This window comes from Mustela nigripes, chromosome 4 (genome assembly GCF_022355385.1).
Source record: "Mustela nigripes isolate SB6536 chromosome 4, MUSNIG.SB6536, whole genome shotgun sequence".
In the NCBI taxonomy this organism is placed as follows: Eukaryota; Metazoa; Chordata; class Mammalia; order Carnivora; family Mustelidae; genus Mustela; species Mustela nigripes.
This window is the reverse complement of record NC_081560.1, coordinates 85103937-85121335: the sequence shown is the minus strand read 5'-3', so window position 1 is coordinate 85121335 and position 17399 is coordinate 85103937. Positions and strand designations below refer to the sequence as shown.

The 17399-nt window shown below is 38.1% G+C and overlaps 1 protein-coding gene across 1 annotated transcript in view; it reads left to right on the top strand.

Moving 5' to 3' along the window:
* The window catches only part of CCDC146 (coiled-coil domain containing 146), a 126333-nt gene that overhangs the window by 10655 nt on the left and 98279 nt on the right, over nucleotides 1–17399 (top strand). The window contains exon 2 of the mRNA XM_059397570.1: nucleotides 14934–15103. Coding sequence (XP_059253553.1) covers nucleotides 14945–15103 — 159 coding nt within the window. The 5' untranslated portion in view covers nucleotides 14934–14944. The remainder of the gene's footprint in view (nucleotides 1–14933; nucleotides 15104–17399) is intronic.

Below are 17399 nucleotides of genomic sequence, written 5' to 3'. Positions count from 1 at the left end.
GTCTGTGAAATAAATAAATAAAATCTTTTAAAAAAAAAAAAAAGTCCTGATTTTGTGTTCTGTTGCTCCGCCGCTTGACAGGAGCTGGCCCCTCCCCACTGTGGTCTATCTTCCAGTCACTTTGGATTCACTTCTCCGCAGGTCCTACCTTTCAGAAAGCAATAGATTTTCTGTTTCTAGAATTGTTGCTCTTCTTCTCTTCGATTTCCTGTTGGATTTGTAGGTGTTTGCAATGGTTAGATAAGCTATCTAACTGATCTCCTGCTACCTGATGTTGTCTCAGCCTGCTACTACTCCGCCATCTTGACTCGCACCCCCCTTATTATGTATTTTTATCTAATAATATTTTCATCCCTTTACTTCAAGCCTGTGACACTATATTTGGGACTTGTGTCTTATAAACAGAACACAGCAAGATATTTTAAAACCAATTTGAGAATCTTTCTCAACAGGTAAATTAATCCACTTTACAATTTTTGTAATTACTTTTACATTTATATGCATTCTTGACAGCTTATTTTGTGTTTTCTATTAATCTTGCCTTTTTGCTTTTTGGGGGAGGGGTCCTCTACTTTCTCCATTAATTTAGTCTGTATATTTTTCTTTATTCACCTTTTCCTCCATATAATTTGGAAGACTATTTCTTTTCTTCTAATCATTATCCTTGGGTTTTTTGCATACTCTCTTGACTTAGCAGAAGCCTGATCAATCAGTATCTTCCTCCTTCTCTTGAACAGTGAAATTCTTTAACATCAGTCTTCTCCCTTCTGTCTTCCGTGTCATTTATTCCCTTGTATATTTTAGTTTAGTAGTTGTTATTATTATTATCATTTTAGAGTGAGTGAGCATGAGTTGGGGACAGGGGCAGAGGGAGAGAGAGAGAATCGTAAGCAGGCTCCATGCTCTCAGCACAGAGCCTGGCACAAGCTGAAATCATGACCGGAGCCAAAATCAAAAGTCAGTCACTTAACTGTCTAAGCCAGGCTTGCTCCCCTATTATTGTTTTTTATATTTTGTGCTCATTTAGATTTAGCAACATTTAAGAATTTATTTGCTCACCTCTTTCCTTCTAGATTTGGTTTTGTTTTTACTGAAGTGTATCTTTATATATATATTTAATGAGTCTTTGAGTTATTTCTTCAGATTTTCTCTAAATGTCTTTATTTTGCCCTTACTCTTAAATAACTAGTTGACAGTTACTGTCTCTCAGTACTTTGAAGTGGTACAGTTTTTGCTAATGAGAAGTCTAAGTCTTCTGTCTGTCTAATTTAGTGCCTTTGTAGAGAAAGTGCCTTTTCTCTCTGGTTGCTTTTAGAATTTTTTTCTTTGTTTTGATAGCCTACAGTTTTCATACTTTGTGTAAATTCTGTTCTTTTTGTTGCTTTGCTTTGTTTTATAGTTACTGAGGTATAATTTACACACAGTGAAATCCACCCTTTTGGGGTGGACATTTCTATCAATTTTGGCAGATGTATTCAGTGATGTAGTCACATGAAAATCAAGATGTAGAATTTTTCCATCACTGTCAAAAGTTCCCTCATACTACTTTGTAGTCACTCTTTCTCCCCCAGCATCCAGCCCCTGGCAAATACTTGATCTGTTAGCTGTCGCAATACTTTTGCCTTTTCCAGGAACTTCTAAAACGGAATCATATAGTACATAGTCTTTTGACTTAATATAATGTATTTGAGATTCACCCACACTATTGTATGTGTCAATAGTTTATTCATTTTTATTTCTTTTTTTTAATTCATTTTTATTTCTGAGTCATATTCCATTGTATGAATGTACCACAATCTGTTTATACATCCCTTAAGTTGATATTTGGGTTGTTTCAAGTTTGGAGTGAATATCAATAAAATCAATGTAAACATTTATGTACAGTTTTTGAATAGATACATATCCTCCTTCCCCCTGAATAAATACATATGAATGAATGGCTTGGTCATTTGGTACATGTATGTTTAACTTTATAATAAGTAAGTTGTTGTCCAAAGGAGCTATACAACTTTGCATTCTCACTAGCAATATGTTCAGTTACTCCACATCTTCACCAACACTTGGTGTTGTCACTTTCTAAAAAACACTCTAATAAGTGTGGTTGTATCTCATTGTGATTTTTAATTGGATTTCTCCAATTACTAATGAAGTAAACATATTTCCTTTTTTTTTTTAAAGATTTTATTTATTTATTTGACAGACAGATCACAAGTAGGCAGAGAGGCAGACAGAGAGAGAGGCGGGAAAGCAGACTCCCTGCTGAGCAGAGAGCCCAATTTGGGGCTTGATCCTAGGACCCTGGGATCATGACCTAAGCCAAAGGCAGAGGCTTTAACCCACTGAGCCACACAGGTGCCCCTGAATAAGCATATTTTCATATTCTTATTTGCCATTTGTATATCTTAGGTTAAGTATATGTTCAAATCTTTTGCTCACTTTTTAAGTCAGTCTATTTGATTTCTTATTATTAAGCTATGAGATTTCTTTTATATATATATATATTTTAAAGATTTTTATTTATTTATTTGACAGACAGAGATTACAAGTAGGCAGAGGAGATAGGCAGAGAGAGGAGGAAGCAGGCTCCCCGTCGAGCAGACAGCCTGATGTGGGGCTCGATCCCAGGACCCTGGGACCATGACCTGAGCCAAAGGCAGAGGCTTTAACCCACTGAGCCACTCAGGCACCCCTAAGCTATGAGATTTCTTAATATATTGTCCATACTAGTCTTGTGACAGATAAATTATTTGCATGTATTTTCTTCCCATCTGTGCTTTTTGTTTTCAGTTTCCCAATACTGTCTTCCAAAGAGCAGAACTCTTAGATTTTGAAAAGTCCAATTTATCTATTTTTCTCTTTTATGATTTGTGGTTTTGTGTCCAATCTAAAAACAAAAACAAAAACAAACAAAAACAAAAAACCTTTCTCCAAACCAAGGTTGTAAATAGTGAATATTTTCTTCTGAACACTTTTTACTTTTAGATTTTACATTTAGTCATATACCTCTAATAAGTTACTTTTTGTAAATGATAGAGTGTATGGTTTGAGGTGCATCTTTTTACATAAGAATGTCCAGTTGTCCAGTATTATTTGCTGAAAAATATGATCATCTTAATGGATTAAAAAAAGTTTAGCAAAACTCAATACACTTCCTGTTAGAAACTTCCAACAAACTTGGATTAGAAGGACACTTCCTCCACCTGGTACAGGCAGCTATGGAAACTTACACTTCATACCATATTTAACTATGAAAGACTGAATGCTTTCCCTGTTAAGATGTGCAACAAAGGAGCACCTGGGTGGCTCAGTTGGTTAAGCAGCTGGCTTCAGCTCAGGTCATGATCCCAGGGTACTGGGATTGAGTTCCACATCTGCTGAGCAGAGAGCCTGCTTATCCCTCTCCCTCTCTCTGCTGCTCTGCCTGCTTGTGCTCTCTATCTCTCTGTCAAATAAATAAATAAATGATCTTTAAAAAAAAAAAAAAAGAAAAGGATGTGGAACAATGGGAGAATGTTCACTCACCACTTTTGTTCGGTATTGTACTAGAGGTCATATATATATATATATATATATATATATATATATGGCAATACAAAGAAATAAAAGGAATCTACATTGGAAAGGAAGAAGTAAAATTGTGTTTATTTGCAGACAGCATGATCATGTGAATAGAAAATTCTAAGGAATATTGTGCAAAGCTACTGAATTAATAAAAATGTTTCACAAGGCTACAAAATACAAGGTCAATGACAAAAACCAATTTTATTTCTTTTCTTTTGAAGATTTTATTTGTTTGTTAGAGATGGTGCACATGCACGAGAGAGAGCATGAGCAGGGGAGAGGAGCAGAGGGAGAGAGAGAGGCAGATTCCTCACGGAGCAGGGAGCCCAGTGCAGGGCTCAGTCCCAGGACCCTGAGATCACAACCTGAAGGCAGATGCTTAACCAACTGAGTCACCCAAGCACCCCACCAGTTTTATTTCTAAGGACTAATGATGACATTTGGAAATCAAAATTGAAAAGTAATATCATTTACAATAACACACAAAATGTGACATACTTAGGGATAAAGTTAACAAAACATATACAAGACATATCTTCTGAAAACCATAAGACATTGATATGAAAAACTGAAGATGACCTAAATAACAGGGGAGAAAAACCAAATTCAAGAAAAATAAGACTCAACATTAAGATGGCATATTGCCCCACACTGATGTATTGATTTGTTGCTCAGTCAAAATTGCAGCAGGCTTTTTTAAAGATAGAAATTGATAGGTTCCTTCTAAAATATGTATGGAAATAAAAATATATAGTATAGCTAAAACAATTTTGAGAAAAAACTAAGTTTGAGGGTTTATACTACGTCATTTTAATACTAACTACAGAGTTTTGATAATCAATACAATATTGTATTGGTATTAGAATAGACATAAATCAATGGGACAGCATAGAGAACATAGAAATAGACCTACACATATTTAGTTAATTGATATTTGGAAAAGGTACTATGATAATTCAATGGGAAGAGGATATTTTCCTAACAAATGGTGCTGAACCACTAGATATCCATATATCCCTCACCTCCCCAAAGAATATCAATGCTTACTTCACACCATACACAAAAACTTGACAGAGATAAAAGATGCAAGTAGAAGAGCTAAAACTCTTGAAGTTCTAGAAGAAAATATAGGGGGAAAATCTTGTGACCTTGAGTTTGGCAAAGATTTCTTAAGATACAAAATGTGAACCATAAAAGAAAAAAAATGATACATTGGATTTCCTCAAAATTAAAAAAATTGGTTCTTCAAAAAGACAATCCTAAGAAAATGAAAAGATTGGGAGAGACTGAGAGAAAATATCTACAAAACATATTAATAAAAGAATTGTATCCCAAAGACACAAAGAATGCTTACAATATTAGTAGGGAGCAAAAGAACCTGATTTTTTTACTGGGCAAAAAATAGTAAGACACTTCATCTAAGAAGATATGTAAATGGCAGATAAGCCCATAAAAGACATTCCACATTAAGTAGTCTTATGGAAATGGAAATTAAAACCACAAATTAAAAATCAAAATTAGATGCCACTACACATCCAGCAGAATGGATAAAAATACTGACATTATCAAGTGTGAAAGGACATGGATCAATGGGAACCTTGGTGTCCACTTTTTCCTGGTGTGAATATAAAATCACAGAGCCACTTTGGAAGACAATCGGACAGTTTTATATTGAGTTAAACATATACTTACCATATGACCCAGTAACCCCATTCCTAGATATTTACCCAGGAAAAATGAAAACATACATTCACATGAAGACTTATACTCAAATGTTTATAGCAAAGTCAAATGTCTATCAGCTGGTGAATTGGCAAATAAATTGTGGTGCATCTGTACATTGTGATATCACTCGGCAATAAAAGGAATGAAATATTGATGCCCACAGCAATGTAGGTGAACCTCAAAAACCCTCTGCTAAATTATAGAAGCCAGAAAAATCTATGATTCTATTTACATAAAATACTGGAAAAAGTAAGACTAGTTGTTACTAGGTGCCTGGGATGGCAGGCGTGGGGATAGGACAGGGCACGGATCATAAAGGCACACAGAGGAAGCTTTTAGAGCTCATGGCGTCATAAGCATAGGAAGGTGCACACATGAGTTGTGTCTTTCCACAATGTCAGCTTTAGTCAATCACAAAGCAAGGTTAAATCACAATGATAAAGCAGACTCAGGATTCCAAACTCAATGACATCTCCCCATGTGATTAAACGTGGCTTCTTACATGGCACACACAGCAGGATAGAAGACAAGCCATATAACAAACAAGATAACAGAAAGGAGCGGGAAGTGAACGAACCAAATGTGAACTCAGTTTGTGGGTGTGCCGCTGAGATAAGGCCTGCGTCTGGTCCGGGTCAGCTCTCGGCACTCACTCCTTCTCATGATCAGCAGGGAAGGCTCTCGGTTCTGTTTGGAGAACAGAATTGGGCAAAACCATCGGTGGCAATTGCCTTTTTTAAGTGGTCAGATGTAGAAGGGTCAGGTCTGAGGAGTCTGACAGTTTGTTGCCAAAATCCTTCCCTTTTTAAAGGGATTTAATCAGTTTTGGATTTCTGCAGACCTCCTCTGGTTCAGCTGGTTATCAGTTCTGGGGTGTCGTCAGCTGACATTGGTCCTGGCAATATCTCCTAGCTGCAGTACCTTAACTGCTTGCATCATTGCTTGATGCAGGTTCCTACTTGACATGAGAGACTCCATTTTGCTCTCTACAAAATAAGAATGTTTGTGGCAGCGATTACCCAACTGTCAATATGTGTAAAAACCCATATTGCACTCTTAAAATTATGAGTTTTATTGCACATAAATTATATCTCCATAAAGCTCACTAAAAGAACCCCAGGTAATTCTACTTTTTCTCTCTTCCTCTTAGGCAGGAGCCCCAAGTTCAGTGTTACTAGATAGCATTGTGGCTTCAGGATGGTTGCCAGTGGCTGCTGTCTGACCATGCTGACTCACCTTGAGATATACATCCCTGGGTCTCACACTTGGTTCTCCTGGCCGGTATCTTTGAGAATTCTGCCTTTTTCTCTGGTTCTCAGTGGCATGCACCGCAAACCTTTCCGAAGCCGTGTTTTTCATCAAAATGTCAAGGGTGCTTGGGATGTAGCGCTCTTGGCTAGCCTTCAGTACATCTCCCTGGCCACTGTGTGGACTGTCTTGGGCCTTCTCCACCTACTGCTTTAGCACGAGCAGGTGTAGGATCAGTAATCGTATGCAGCCTTGTCACATCCTCAGCCTCTCACCTGAGAGAAGGGGCACATGATCTCTCCGATGTTCTCAAATGTCCGAGTTCCATTATTTCGCTTCCTGAGCCTTGTCCCGGGCAGACTAGAGGCCTCAGGGGCCTACGCCAACTCTTCTTGCTCCCCATTTCAGAGAGGGTTTTTGTTGTTGTTGTTGTTTATTTTTACTTCTAACTTCCTCCACCAATGTAAAGGAGGAAAATTGGTTTGGTAAATATTTTTCTAAAGTTATAATGAATGTAAGAAGCTTTGCTTTTAGAGGAAGGAAAGAAATTGAGTAAGGGATGCTGCCCAAGGGGAGGAAGCTTGAAGGGGAGATCTGCCAAGGGCCAGGGGAAGCCTGAGAACAGGAAGTACTTAGGCAATGAAAAGAGGAGACTGTGAAATTTCTAGACACGGGCAAGGGAATTTTGCCCTCTTATTGTCTAAAGCTGGCCCTGCCCTGACTAAGAATTGACATGTTCTTCTAAGGACCCAAATACTTCACAAATACAAAGATTTCACCATACCCAATATCCTACATCATCTTTCTTTCTCTAGATGAAAACATCTCATGGTGGGATTTCAAGGTTAGGCTTACCAGGACTCTCACACAAGAGCCCAAGGATGTGTTCTAGGACAAATTCATGCTAGAAGAGCCCCAACCTATAGATTCCTAAATCATTTGATCCAGTCCCAGGCAGACATCTCTTTATTTGATCCCTGTCAAAATTATTTAAGGCTTTCACATGAAAGAAAGAAAAAAACAACAACACACAAAAAACAAAAACAAAAAAACCCAGACAGTGCTGGGAGGGAGCTAACATTTATTGAGGACTACATGCTGGGTCTGGACTGAGATTTTGTTCCATTTAATCTTCCCAACAACTCTTAAATCATCTTGTAGTTGAAGAAATAGCCACTTAGAGGTTACATATCTTGCCCAAGGTCACACAGGAAGGGGAAGAATGAGATTCAAGCCTGAGTTGATGAACTTCAAAGGATTCATTTTCCATTACCCCATGCTGTCATCCTGTAGACTAAGTTAAAGCCACTAATCCTAGTCTTAGATGAAATGACAAGAGGAAGAGGAGGAGGACAAACACCACGATGACGAAGAAGAGAGGAGCCAGGGCTATTGCATTTGGGAAGCAGTGACGATAGCCCATACTACACGAAATTCTTTCCTAAGGAAACAGACCCATCTAAACTCACAATTCCTATTGACTAGTGTGTGGGGAAGAGGAAAGGGGTAAATCAAAGAGCAGGTTTGCAATGCAATGACAGACAGGACATATAGACTAGTTTTGTAATGCTATGAATGTGCTATCAGGTATGCTTTTTAAAAATTTAAGCAAAGGTGACAGAAGAATTTGAAAAACATGCGTGTTTTTGTAACAAAAGTAAAGAATGGAGTGCAGGAATAACACTGCAGTGTGAAGATTCTAGATTGCACGTAAACATCTAGAATATCTGATTCACAGACCTTCTGGAAGACTATCAGCTTTAGACCTACTTGAGCATTCCAACCTCCCACAGGATTTGGAACTGTTTCTGCTCACTACCGAATTATTTGGTAACTATTAAGGGAACTGATAGGGCCTCTCAGCCATCCTTTGAGATTCTAAAGCCTGACTGGACTTGCAGAATGACTGTAAATTATTGTGGATATGAGACCAGTGCTTCTTGCCACACTCTGCGTAAGGGAAGGATTTCCTCTGGTTTGTAACTATAGCAACCAGTTCTGTAGCCTATTGTTTTGCACAGCTCCCATCTCGCCACTTCATGGACAGTCTAATAATCACTGTTCTACCGGAACCGTCTTTAATTGACTTACATTGTATTGACCTTCTCCTTGCTAAAGGGGGTCTTAGCTTTACACCTTTGCAGTGACAGAATCAAATTCATTTAGCCTGCTATATCCTTGATCCTGCTTTCCGTTATTGGAGGCTAGAGCAAAGGGCTTTACCAAGGCTATGGCAAGAATCCTATACAGTATCAAAGTGTAAGGGATTTGGAGCCAGTGGACATGAGTTTGAATAAATACTGACACTTATTGCTGATCACTTATTGTGATCGTGGGCACATCACTTACATTCTCCAGCCTTCAATTTCCTTTTCTGTAAAATGGAGACAATAATAGTTATGAAATGGTTGTTACAAGAACAGAGTGAAATAATATGAAGGAAAGCTTCATTTCAGCTGTGAAGGGCTATATAACTGTCATTACTAAGTGCAGAGGTGCGCACGACTAGGCAGGAGTGCCCACCTGCTGATGAGGACTCCCAGGAGCATTACACTAGAGACAAGAATCACGTCTGTTTCTATGACAGCCTTCCACATGGATGGTCTTCCCATCATGACCCTATATGTTATACCCATTCACAAATGAGTAATATGAAGCTCATTTCGGCTGTGTGGGTTTCTGAGAAAAAGAAAAAATAATAGTTTTTATTTTTATTTATTTATTCATTTGACAGACAGAGATCACAAGTAGACAGAGAGAAGGTGAAGCAGGCTCCCTGCCAAGTTGAGAGCCCAATGCTAGAGGTCTTCTTGGTCTAGCCCGATGCTTGGGCTCGATCCCAGGACCCCAAGATCGTGACCTGAGCCGAAGGCAGGGGCCTAACCCACTGAGCCATCCAGGCACCCCAGAAAAAATAATAAGTTTTAAAGAGAAGGTGAATAACTTTTCTCAGGTCTGTGTCTGGGGTTGGAGGGTAGCATGCAAAGGGAAGCAAAAAGGACAATGAAATGAGTTGGGAGAAGGCCTAGAGCTCTCTCAGCTTTTTGCCCTCCCTAGGAGGGAGCATATCCTGTGACAGTCTTTGGTTCTCTGGGATCGTGGGCAGTGAACAGGCTCCTCATTGGTTACACATGCATATAATATAAGACTTAACTAATACTGTGAACATTTACTTTTAAGGCTAGATATGCACTTGGAGCTTCCTCTCAAGAATTTTTTTTTTATGTCTGTGTATATGTGTCTGTATATAGGTGTGTTTTTAACCCACATTGTTACTTTAACACTTCAGTTATGAGGGAAATTTTAGCTGTACATACTGAACTGCAATGGTTTTACTTCTTCTCTACCAGATTGGAATTTTTTTTGCAGGGTTTTTTGTTTTGTTTTGTTTTTTTCTTTTTTTTTTTTTTTAAGAACAGGAAGAAGTTGTGGTTTGATTTGTTAGGTTTGTTTCGAATGACAAAGCTTTTTCACCCTCCTTCTTAAAAACAGGACCTGAAGTCTGTATCTTTAAAAAAATGTTTCAAGTCTAACCATGTCTTTGTATAATAATAATGGGGATTATGTAATTGTACAGGAAAAAAAAAAAAGCTCTACCCATGAACAAGTGCAGTGATTGTTGCATTTAGGACTCCTGAGCTGGTAGTATCTGGTGATGTTGTTGTTGGATTAAGTGGATCTGAGGTAACTGTAGGCTGCATCTGGAATCCGTTGCCTAATATTCTGAGCCTGTGATGTGTAGACCAGAGGCCTTTCAGAAAGGGGCTTTGATGCTGACTTTTAATCTTATCTCTAAAAGAGAACATGTATATAATCACAGAGATACACTAACAGGACTGAGAGGCACTTGTCATATAACTTTAAATATACCACAGTTTTTGAAACCTCATTTTGACATTTCCCTTTTTTTTTTTTTAAGATTTTAATTCATTTGTCAGAGAGAGAACACAAGCAGGGGGAGAGGCAGAGGGAGAAGCAGATTCCCCGCTGAGCAGGGAGCCCGACGACGCAGGGCTCCATCCTAGGACCCTGGGATCATAACCTGAGCCAAAGACAGACGTTTCACTGACTGAGCCACCCAAGCACCCCCATTTTGACATTTCTATGTTTTTAAATAACTATAGGAAACTGAAACAAGCAAAATAGTTGTCCCAGACATCTCCCTTCCTCCAGCAGGTCCAGCTCTGAGTTCCTGTAGAAAGAGTCCCGTAACTTACCCACAGCAATGGGCCACTGGGGGAGGGAGCTTGGTCATGTTTCCGGGGCAGATAGAAGAGCTAACTTATGAAAAAGAATGGTGTGGGACCGTATCATTTTTGACTTTAAATGATACCCTGCCACTCCAAAATGAGCAAAACTTGTGTTAGTTCAGCGGTAAGTAATATCGAAAGCGTGGTTTCCTGCTACATCTTTCTTGAAGCAAGCGTTGCCCTTTTATCTTCAAAAAGTCACCATCATTTGTGTATGCTGACCCATTCTCTGGTGCATGGACTATTTGATTTTTGGATTTGCTCCTTATAACTGTCCAGAAAATTTTCCTTAAGAGTTCAAAATCAAAACACAAAATGATGATCACTTCTTTGGCTTTTGAGAAGAGGAAGTAGTGGTTTGTCTTACAACACAAGGCATACCCTGCGATGTTTATTGCTTCATTATTCTTTGTGACACTTCCTATTTTGGCTTTATCTTTTAACCCCAAAACAAAGTGTGAATAAGAGAGAAGCTCAGTGTTCTTGTGGAATAGGACTCGTACTTTTAATTAACCTCCCTTTCTCCTTCACTAGCCCTTTGGTTTATTTGTGAATGCTCTGTACATGTCCTCTCCCTTCTAGAAAGCCTCATTAAACCATGTGTCTCTTCTTGGGACACCTATAGCATAGCACAGACGGCCTTGGCTCAGGTCCTCAGCATCTAACCTTCCAATTGGGCTACTTAACAGTTGCTGTGAGGATTGTGTGTACTGGAAATGTGCCATACGAGGTAACCCTGTTTCCATGGTCCACGATTTCACAGCACCTGTTTCAGTTATATTCATTTTTACATTTTATCTCTATGCTTCTCTGATTAATTTCTGTCTTGCTCACCAGTCTGTGAGTGCCCCTGGGGCCAGACACCTGGTCTGGTTTTGCTCACCAGTGAATCTATCTCCTGCCCACAGCTGAGGGTGCTGACTCACAACCACTAAATTGTCTCCTTGCCTTCCAATTCACACCCTTTTCAAAACATTCCTCTCATTATCACCAACACCTTTACAAGCTCAGATAACTCTTTAATGCAAAAAAAAAAAAAAAAAAAAAAAAAAAAAGTAATGGTTTCCAATTCCTATAGATTAAAAATCTAAATTCCAGGCTACAACCTGCTTTTAAAGGCTTATCTCATTGTTGGTAGAAAAACATTGCTTTTTATTTAGGTTTATTTTACTTTACCTTGTATGATATAGACCTCCTTATTCCCTGCCTTGATTTCTCTTTATATTGTAAATTGCTTGCCTCTTTGTAAATTATTGCTCCTCATAAAAGAACTCAGTAAATATTTGCTTAATTGACTTAGTATTACGGGGATACACATTTCTAGAATTACTATACTTGATAGGTCTGTTGTTCTTCCTACACCAGGAATTTAGATGTTTTATAAATATTCTCTTGTTTATATCATGTAGACTGAGAATATATTTTATTCTATTTTTTTATTTATAGCTGTCAATCATATTGCCTGCAGCATGGTGATCTTGATATAATCCTACATTAATGAATTTGAATATTTGTTTAACGAAATTGAATATTTGTTTAATCTGTTAAACTTTGCTATCTCCTTCAGCCCTTTCCAACCTGTTATTTAATTAGATTAATTAGTGTTTTAGGTTTAAATTCACATGAGACTTTCACATTGGTCTCTATTCCATTTTCTTTCTTTCCTACTCACTCTTCCTTTCTTTTCTAAAGGTCAAAGTTTGTCTGATAATTTCTATCAGAACTCAGTTACAGTGTCTTTTTGTTGCTTCCCTGTGTATAATGTTTTACCTGATTGAAACTATTTGGAATGTTTTCAAGAAACTAGAGACTGAGCAGACAGGGGAATCTGTACAAATCAGCACAGTGCCCTGTTTTTTTTTTTGTTACCACATTTTAAGTGCAGTGTTTTGAGAAGATGGCCTGAAATTAAGTGTTGAATGTTAATGCCATCTCCATTCTAAAACTCCCAAGATCCTTTAAAACATATTTTAAAATAAATATGCAGACTGTACTTGGTAAAACTGTGATAGCAAAAAACTGGCAACATTCCATATGTTTATAATTTGGGGGTTGTTTGACTGACTTGTGGTCCATTCACACTAAGGAGGGCCATGCAGGTGTGCAGTAGCATGAAGGTAATCTCTGCACAGTATTCTGGAATTCCTAGGGATATATTATTCAGTCTACATGCATGGGTTTTCTTCCAAATTATATGGAGAGTGGAGGGGTAAGTGGAAGGGTTCAGACAAAACAAATTGCCCATGAATTGTTATTTATTGGAGCTGGTGGATGGATACTTGAGGATTCATTATGTCAGTCTGTTATTTTTGTTCATATTCAAAATATTTCTTAAAGCAAAAGCTGACATTAACAGTTATGGTGTAATGTTCTGAGGGAAAAATTTTTCTGAGATAGTCATTAACAGGTTTTCATCCATGAAATGGTTGAACCAACATATTGTATCTCATAAACATCAACAAATCTAGATATGTAATCAAACCTTCACAGCTCCTTGAAGATTTAAACGACAACTGTGATTAATTGCCAAAATTGAATTGTTGTGATGCCTTAACAACAACAGGTTCTTTTAACACTGCTTTATGGCACTGAAAACAGTATGTGGGTATTAAAGGAGTGGGAGTCCAAATGATATCAATGGCTATTAATATCATATGTAGAAAGACAACCAAATGAAGCCAAAGCAAAACAAAACAGACAACCAGACATTTAGTGCCTCCTGAGGGAAGTACATGCTACCACCTGTGAAGTATTTTTGCAGCAAGAAGAGGAAAATAAGCGCATGTGTAATTTATGTCTGTGGTAGAGAATTAGAGATAGTAGAATGGAAGCTAAAATCCACAGGGGTGATGCCATTTAATTTGTGTCCATTCTTTATGAAACAGAAAAATTACTGTGACCCCCATTTCAGAGAGGAGGAAAGGAAACTGAATGAATAAATGGCATGCCTATGGCCACTTGACGAATAAATTTAGGAGCCAGAGCCTACCATGCCTTCCAGATTCATATTACAGAACATGCTTTCCCTATTAAAAGAATGGGGATCCCATCATCAAGGAGCAGCTAATCTGATAAGATAGACGTGAGAGATGAGAGATATTTAACAGAAGATCCGGACCTTTAATTTATGACAGTTTGATGTATGTTCTCTGGCAAGAGAAAAGTGCAAGTTTACTCTTCTGTTAAGTGCAGATTCACATGGGTCAGAGATCAAAAGAGCAAAAGATTAGATTGGCTTTTTTTTTTTTTTTAATGCAATTGAGTCTCCTTACCAGCTCTCTGAGAAGCAATGATCCCAATGCCACCAAAATGGGCTGGGAGAGACCTTGCAGGCCAAGACAGGTCCTTTTAGACCAAGACAGGTCGCCTTGAATATGTGAGCAAATCAATGCGCAGTAAATCAATGGCCGCCTCCATGACTTGCGCAGTCATGCAAGGATCCGTCCTCCCAAAGGCTTGAGCATGGTTTAATGCTCTGGGGTCACCATCTTGATATCCTTAATTTTATTCTTGAGCTGATGTTTTGTAAATGAAGCCCGAAAGCTCGACAGGACAATTAAGCATGCACACGGGCAGCAGATACATAGCTGAGGGCCCAGGCGGGACCTGCAAGCGTAGGCTTGCCCTGTGGCCCCAGCAGGAATACAGGCATCGAGCAATTAAGCTTTTGGGCAGGTGCGCAGGTACAAGGTGCATGCCTGAGGCAGTGTTAGCCACCGCATGGTGTTGGTTTTTAATTTCCCCAAAATAATTTGAATTAACTTTGTGTTATATTGTAAGGGTGAATGTTATTTTTTTTCCCACCCAATCAATGAGTAGTAATTGAGTGCTAACTATAATGCTCAGTAAACGCAATTAGGTTTCTGCTCTCATGGAACTTACATTCTAGTTATATCATTATTTTCAAATTAATGCAACAATAGCTTTTTTTAAATTAGAGTTATTGATTTGAGTGTAGCAATGGAGACTATCTTTATAACCGAGCAGCCTTCATAATAATTTATCTGCAGCTAAGTGTACTGACCTATAATTTCATTGGAGAGTAGCTTACTCCAGTTGATTTTTGCTTGCTTTTATTATTTTCCACTAATTTGATATTATAGGTGACACCATCCCTAAGTAGCTGAATCTGGAATGGTTTTATTTTAGAATTGTGAAAAATGGAAGACAGTGCTACAGACACAGAACAAGAAGAGGAAGAGGAGACAGAGAAAAAGGATCAAGAGGACCCCATTTATGCTGTAGCACCCACAATTAATATCCAAGATGAGCGGTGTGTTGATTTATCTACAACTCCAGCCTTTATTTGTCTGCAAGAGGTATGTTTCCCTTCACGTATTACTGTACTAAGACCTGAGTCATTATCAGCTTAAAAATCAGGTGAAGCTAATATTATCAAGATGACTTATCACATGTAACCTGTAGGCAATACACACAGTTTGAAGCACTTTAAAATAAAATAGTCCCCACCCTCTCTTCTGAAGTCTTATCATAGAATCCTGGACTAACATAGTAGTTCTGACACTTTTATAGCATAATAAATATTTGCATATATGCAGTCATTTAAGTACATTCTATAGGTTGGTAAATGAAATAAAAAAGCAAATTTCTTTCATTATTGACTATACTACATTTACACCCATAAAGTGAAGATAAAAGATCTTAACATACAATTGTAGAACAATCAACATGTACCTAACAAAATGTAGCTAGAGCAGTAGAACATTGATGAAATACACTGCCCCCTATTAGCAGAGAAGCAAAAAAAAGAAAGAAAGAAAAAAAAGAAAAAGAAAAAAAGGAAATATGATTTTTTTCTTTATCTGTATTTATATATTTAAAACCATGAATCCACATCTCTAGTCTTAATACTTTTAAGTAAGCAGGTTTCTCTATTTCTGCTAAAATCCATTATACATCAAAATTTTTGCAGTAGAGTTTCTACTTTTATTTATTTATTTAAAAGCTTTTATTTAATTATTTGACAGAGAGAGAGAGATCACAAGTAGGCAGGGAGGCAGACAGAGAGAGAGGGGGCAGCAGGCTCCCTGCTGAGCAGAGAGCTTGATTCAGGGCTCCATCCCAGGACCCTGAGATCATGACCTGAGATGAAGGCAGAGGCTTAACTCACTGAGCCACCCAAGTGCCCCAAGTTTCTACTTTTATACCACTACCCTTAACAATTGTATCAAATAAAAATAAGGCTAAACTAGAATTCATTTCTAGTAAATGTGATGCTAATAATAAAAATTATAGTCAAGGTTTTTAGGGCACAGATAAAGAAGCCTGAAAGTCTTGTTTGTAAAGTCAAAGGAGAACTTAGGACGACTTTTCCTTTTCTACGAAACAATTTATTAAATATCAAGAGTCTCTCAGTATACATGTATGCAGAAATGGTAGTTATTAATCATTGGGTATGACCAGCGCCTGAGAAGGTGGATACTTTAGATTATAGCGTCAAAGAACTGTCTTATCTACCCTTTGGAGTAGTGTAAAATTACATCAGTAATGAAATCAGTAATTTCACTCCATGACAGCTGTCCCTTAAGCCAACAAAACCTTGCCGAATGATTATTGGTGTCAACTTTATTTCCATAGAAAACACCATTGAAATTAATCCACTTGGCATCTATAGCTTTATTTGCTAATTCTTTCAACATTCCTCTTAGATTTATGAATCCAAACAAAATTTTTGACCTACTTTATATAAGCTTCCCTCCTTTGGTTATCTAAACAGAAGCTGTATTTGCAGAGTCATAAGAGCTCAGATGGCAACTGAAAGCAAGCAGTCAGAAATCTACTTCCAAAGGTCTAGTGCCTGGCATCACAGGGAAAGAACCTGAAGCTGCTTACACCATTTATTGTTATTAATGCTGGTCACACAATTGGCCCACACCACCAAAGCACAGAGGGCATGGTCTCATTTAACACTGCCTGCGGAATATGTTCAGTATGGCATTCATGGCACTATGTGGTCTGGGCCCAAACCACGTGTACAGTCTAATAATTCACTTAGCCTCTTGTTATCTTCTGTTTATGGGGCACTCCTTCACAGGGACTTTACCCCACTCAGATGCCGAGGAAACTGGCACATATTCGCAAAGCACAATGCAAGGTTATGGCCGTCCAGAAATACTCCTAATCACCCTGCACCTTGAAAGACTGTGCTACTCACACTAAAAGAAATCAAATCAAATATCTGTATAGGTCATACTTTGAAACCCCTGCATCTGTTCCTCACCTTTTAGAGGCCAACTCCATTCCCGTGTCCTTGGAAACATTTAGCCAGTGTTTCCTGTAACTTCTCAACTGCTCGAGCATTTGTAGGCCAAAACTGTCATGTGTTACTAGGTTATGAAAAGATATTTATTGAATATCTTCTTTTCCTATAATATTTTGCATGGAAAATTTAGAATTCTGCACTGATTGTGTTAATCAATAAAGGGAAGAATTATTGTATTAATCAATAAGACCTAACAGGGTAGGATCTACACTGTGTTAATTCACACTTTGGGATGAATGTTCCAAGTGGTGCTTGGGAACTAAGCCACGTGGTTCCCAGCAGTGGACTGTGTGGGTTAATGCGGGACATCTGCTCCCCAACTCTACCATCGC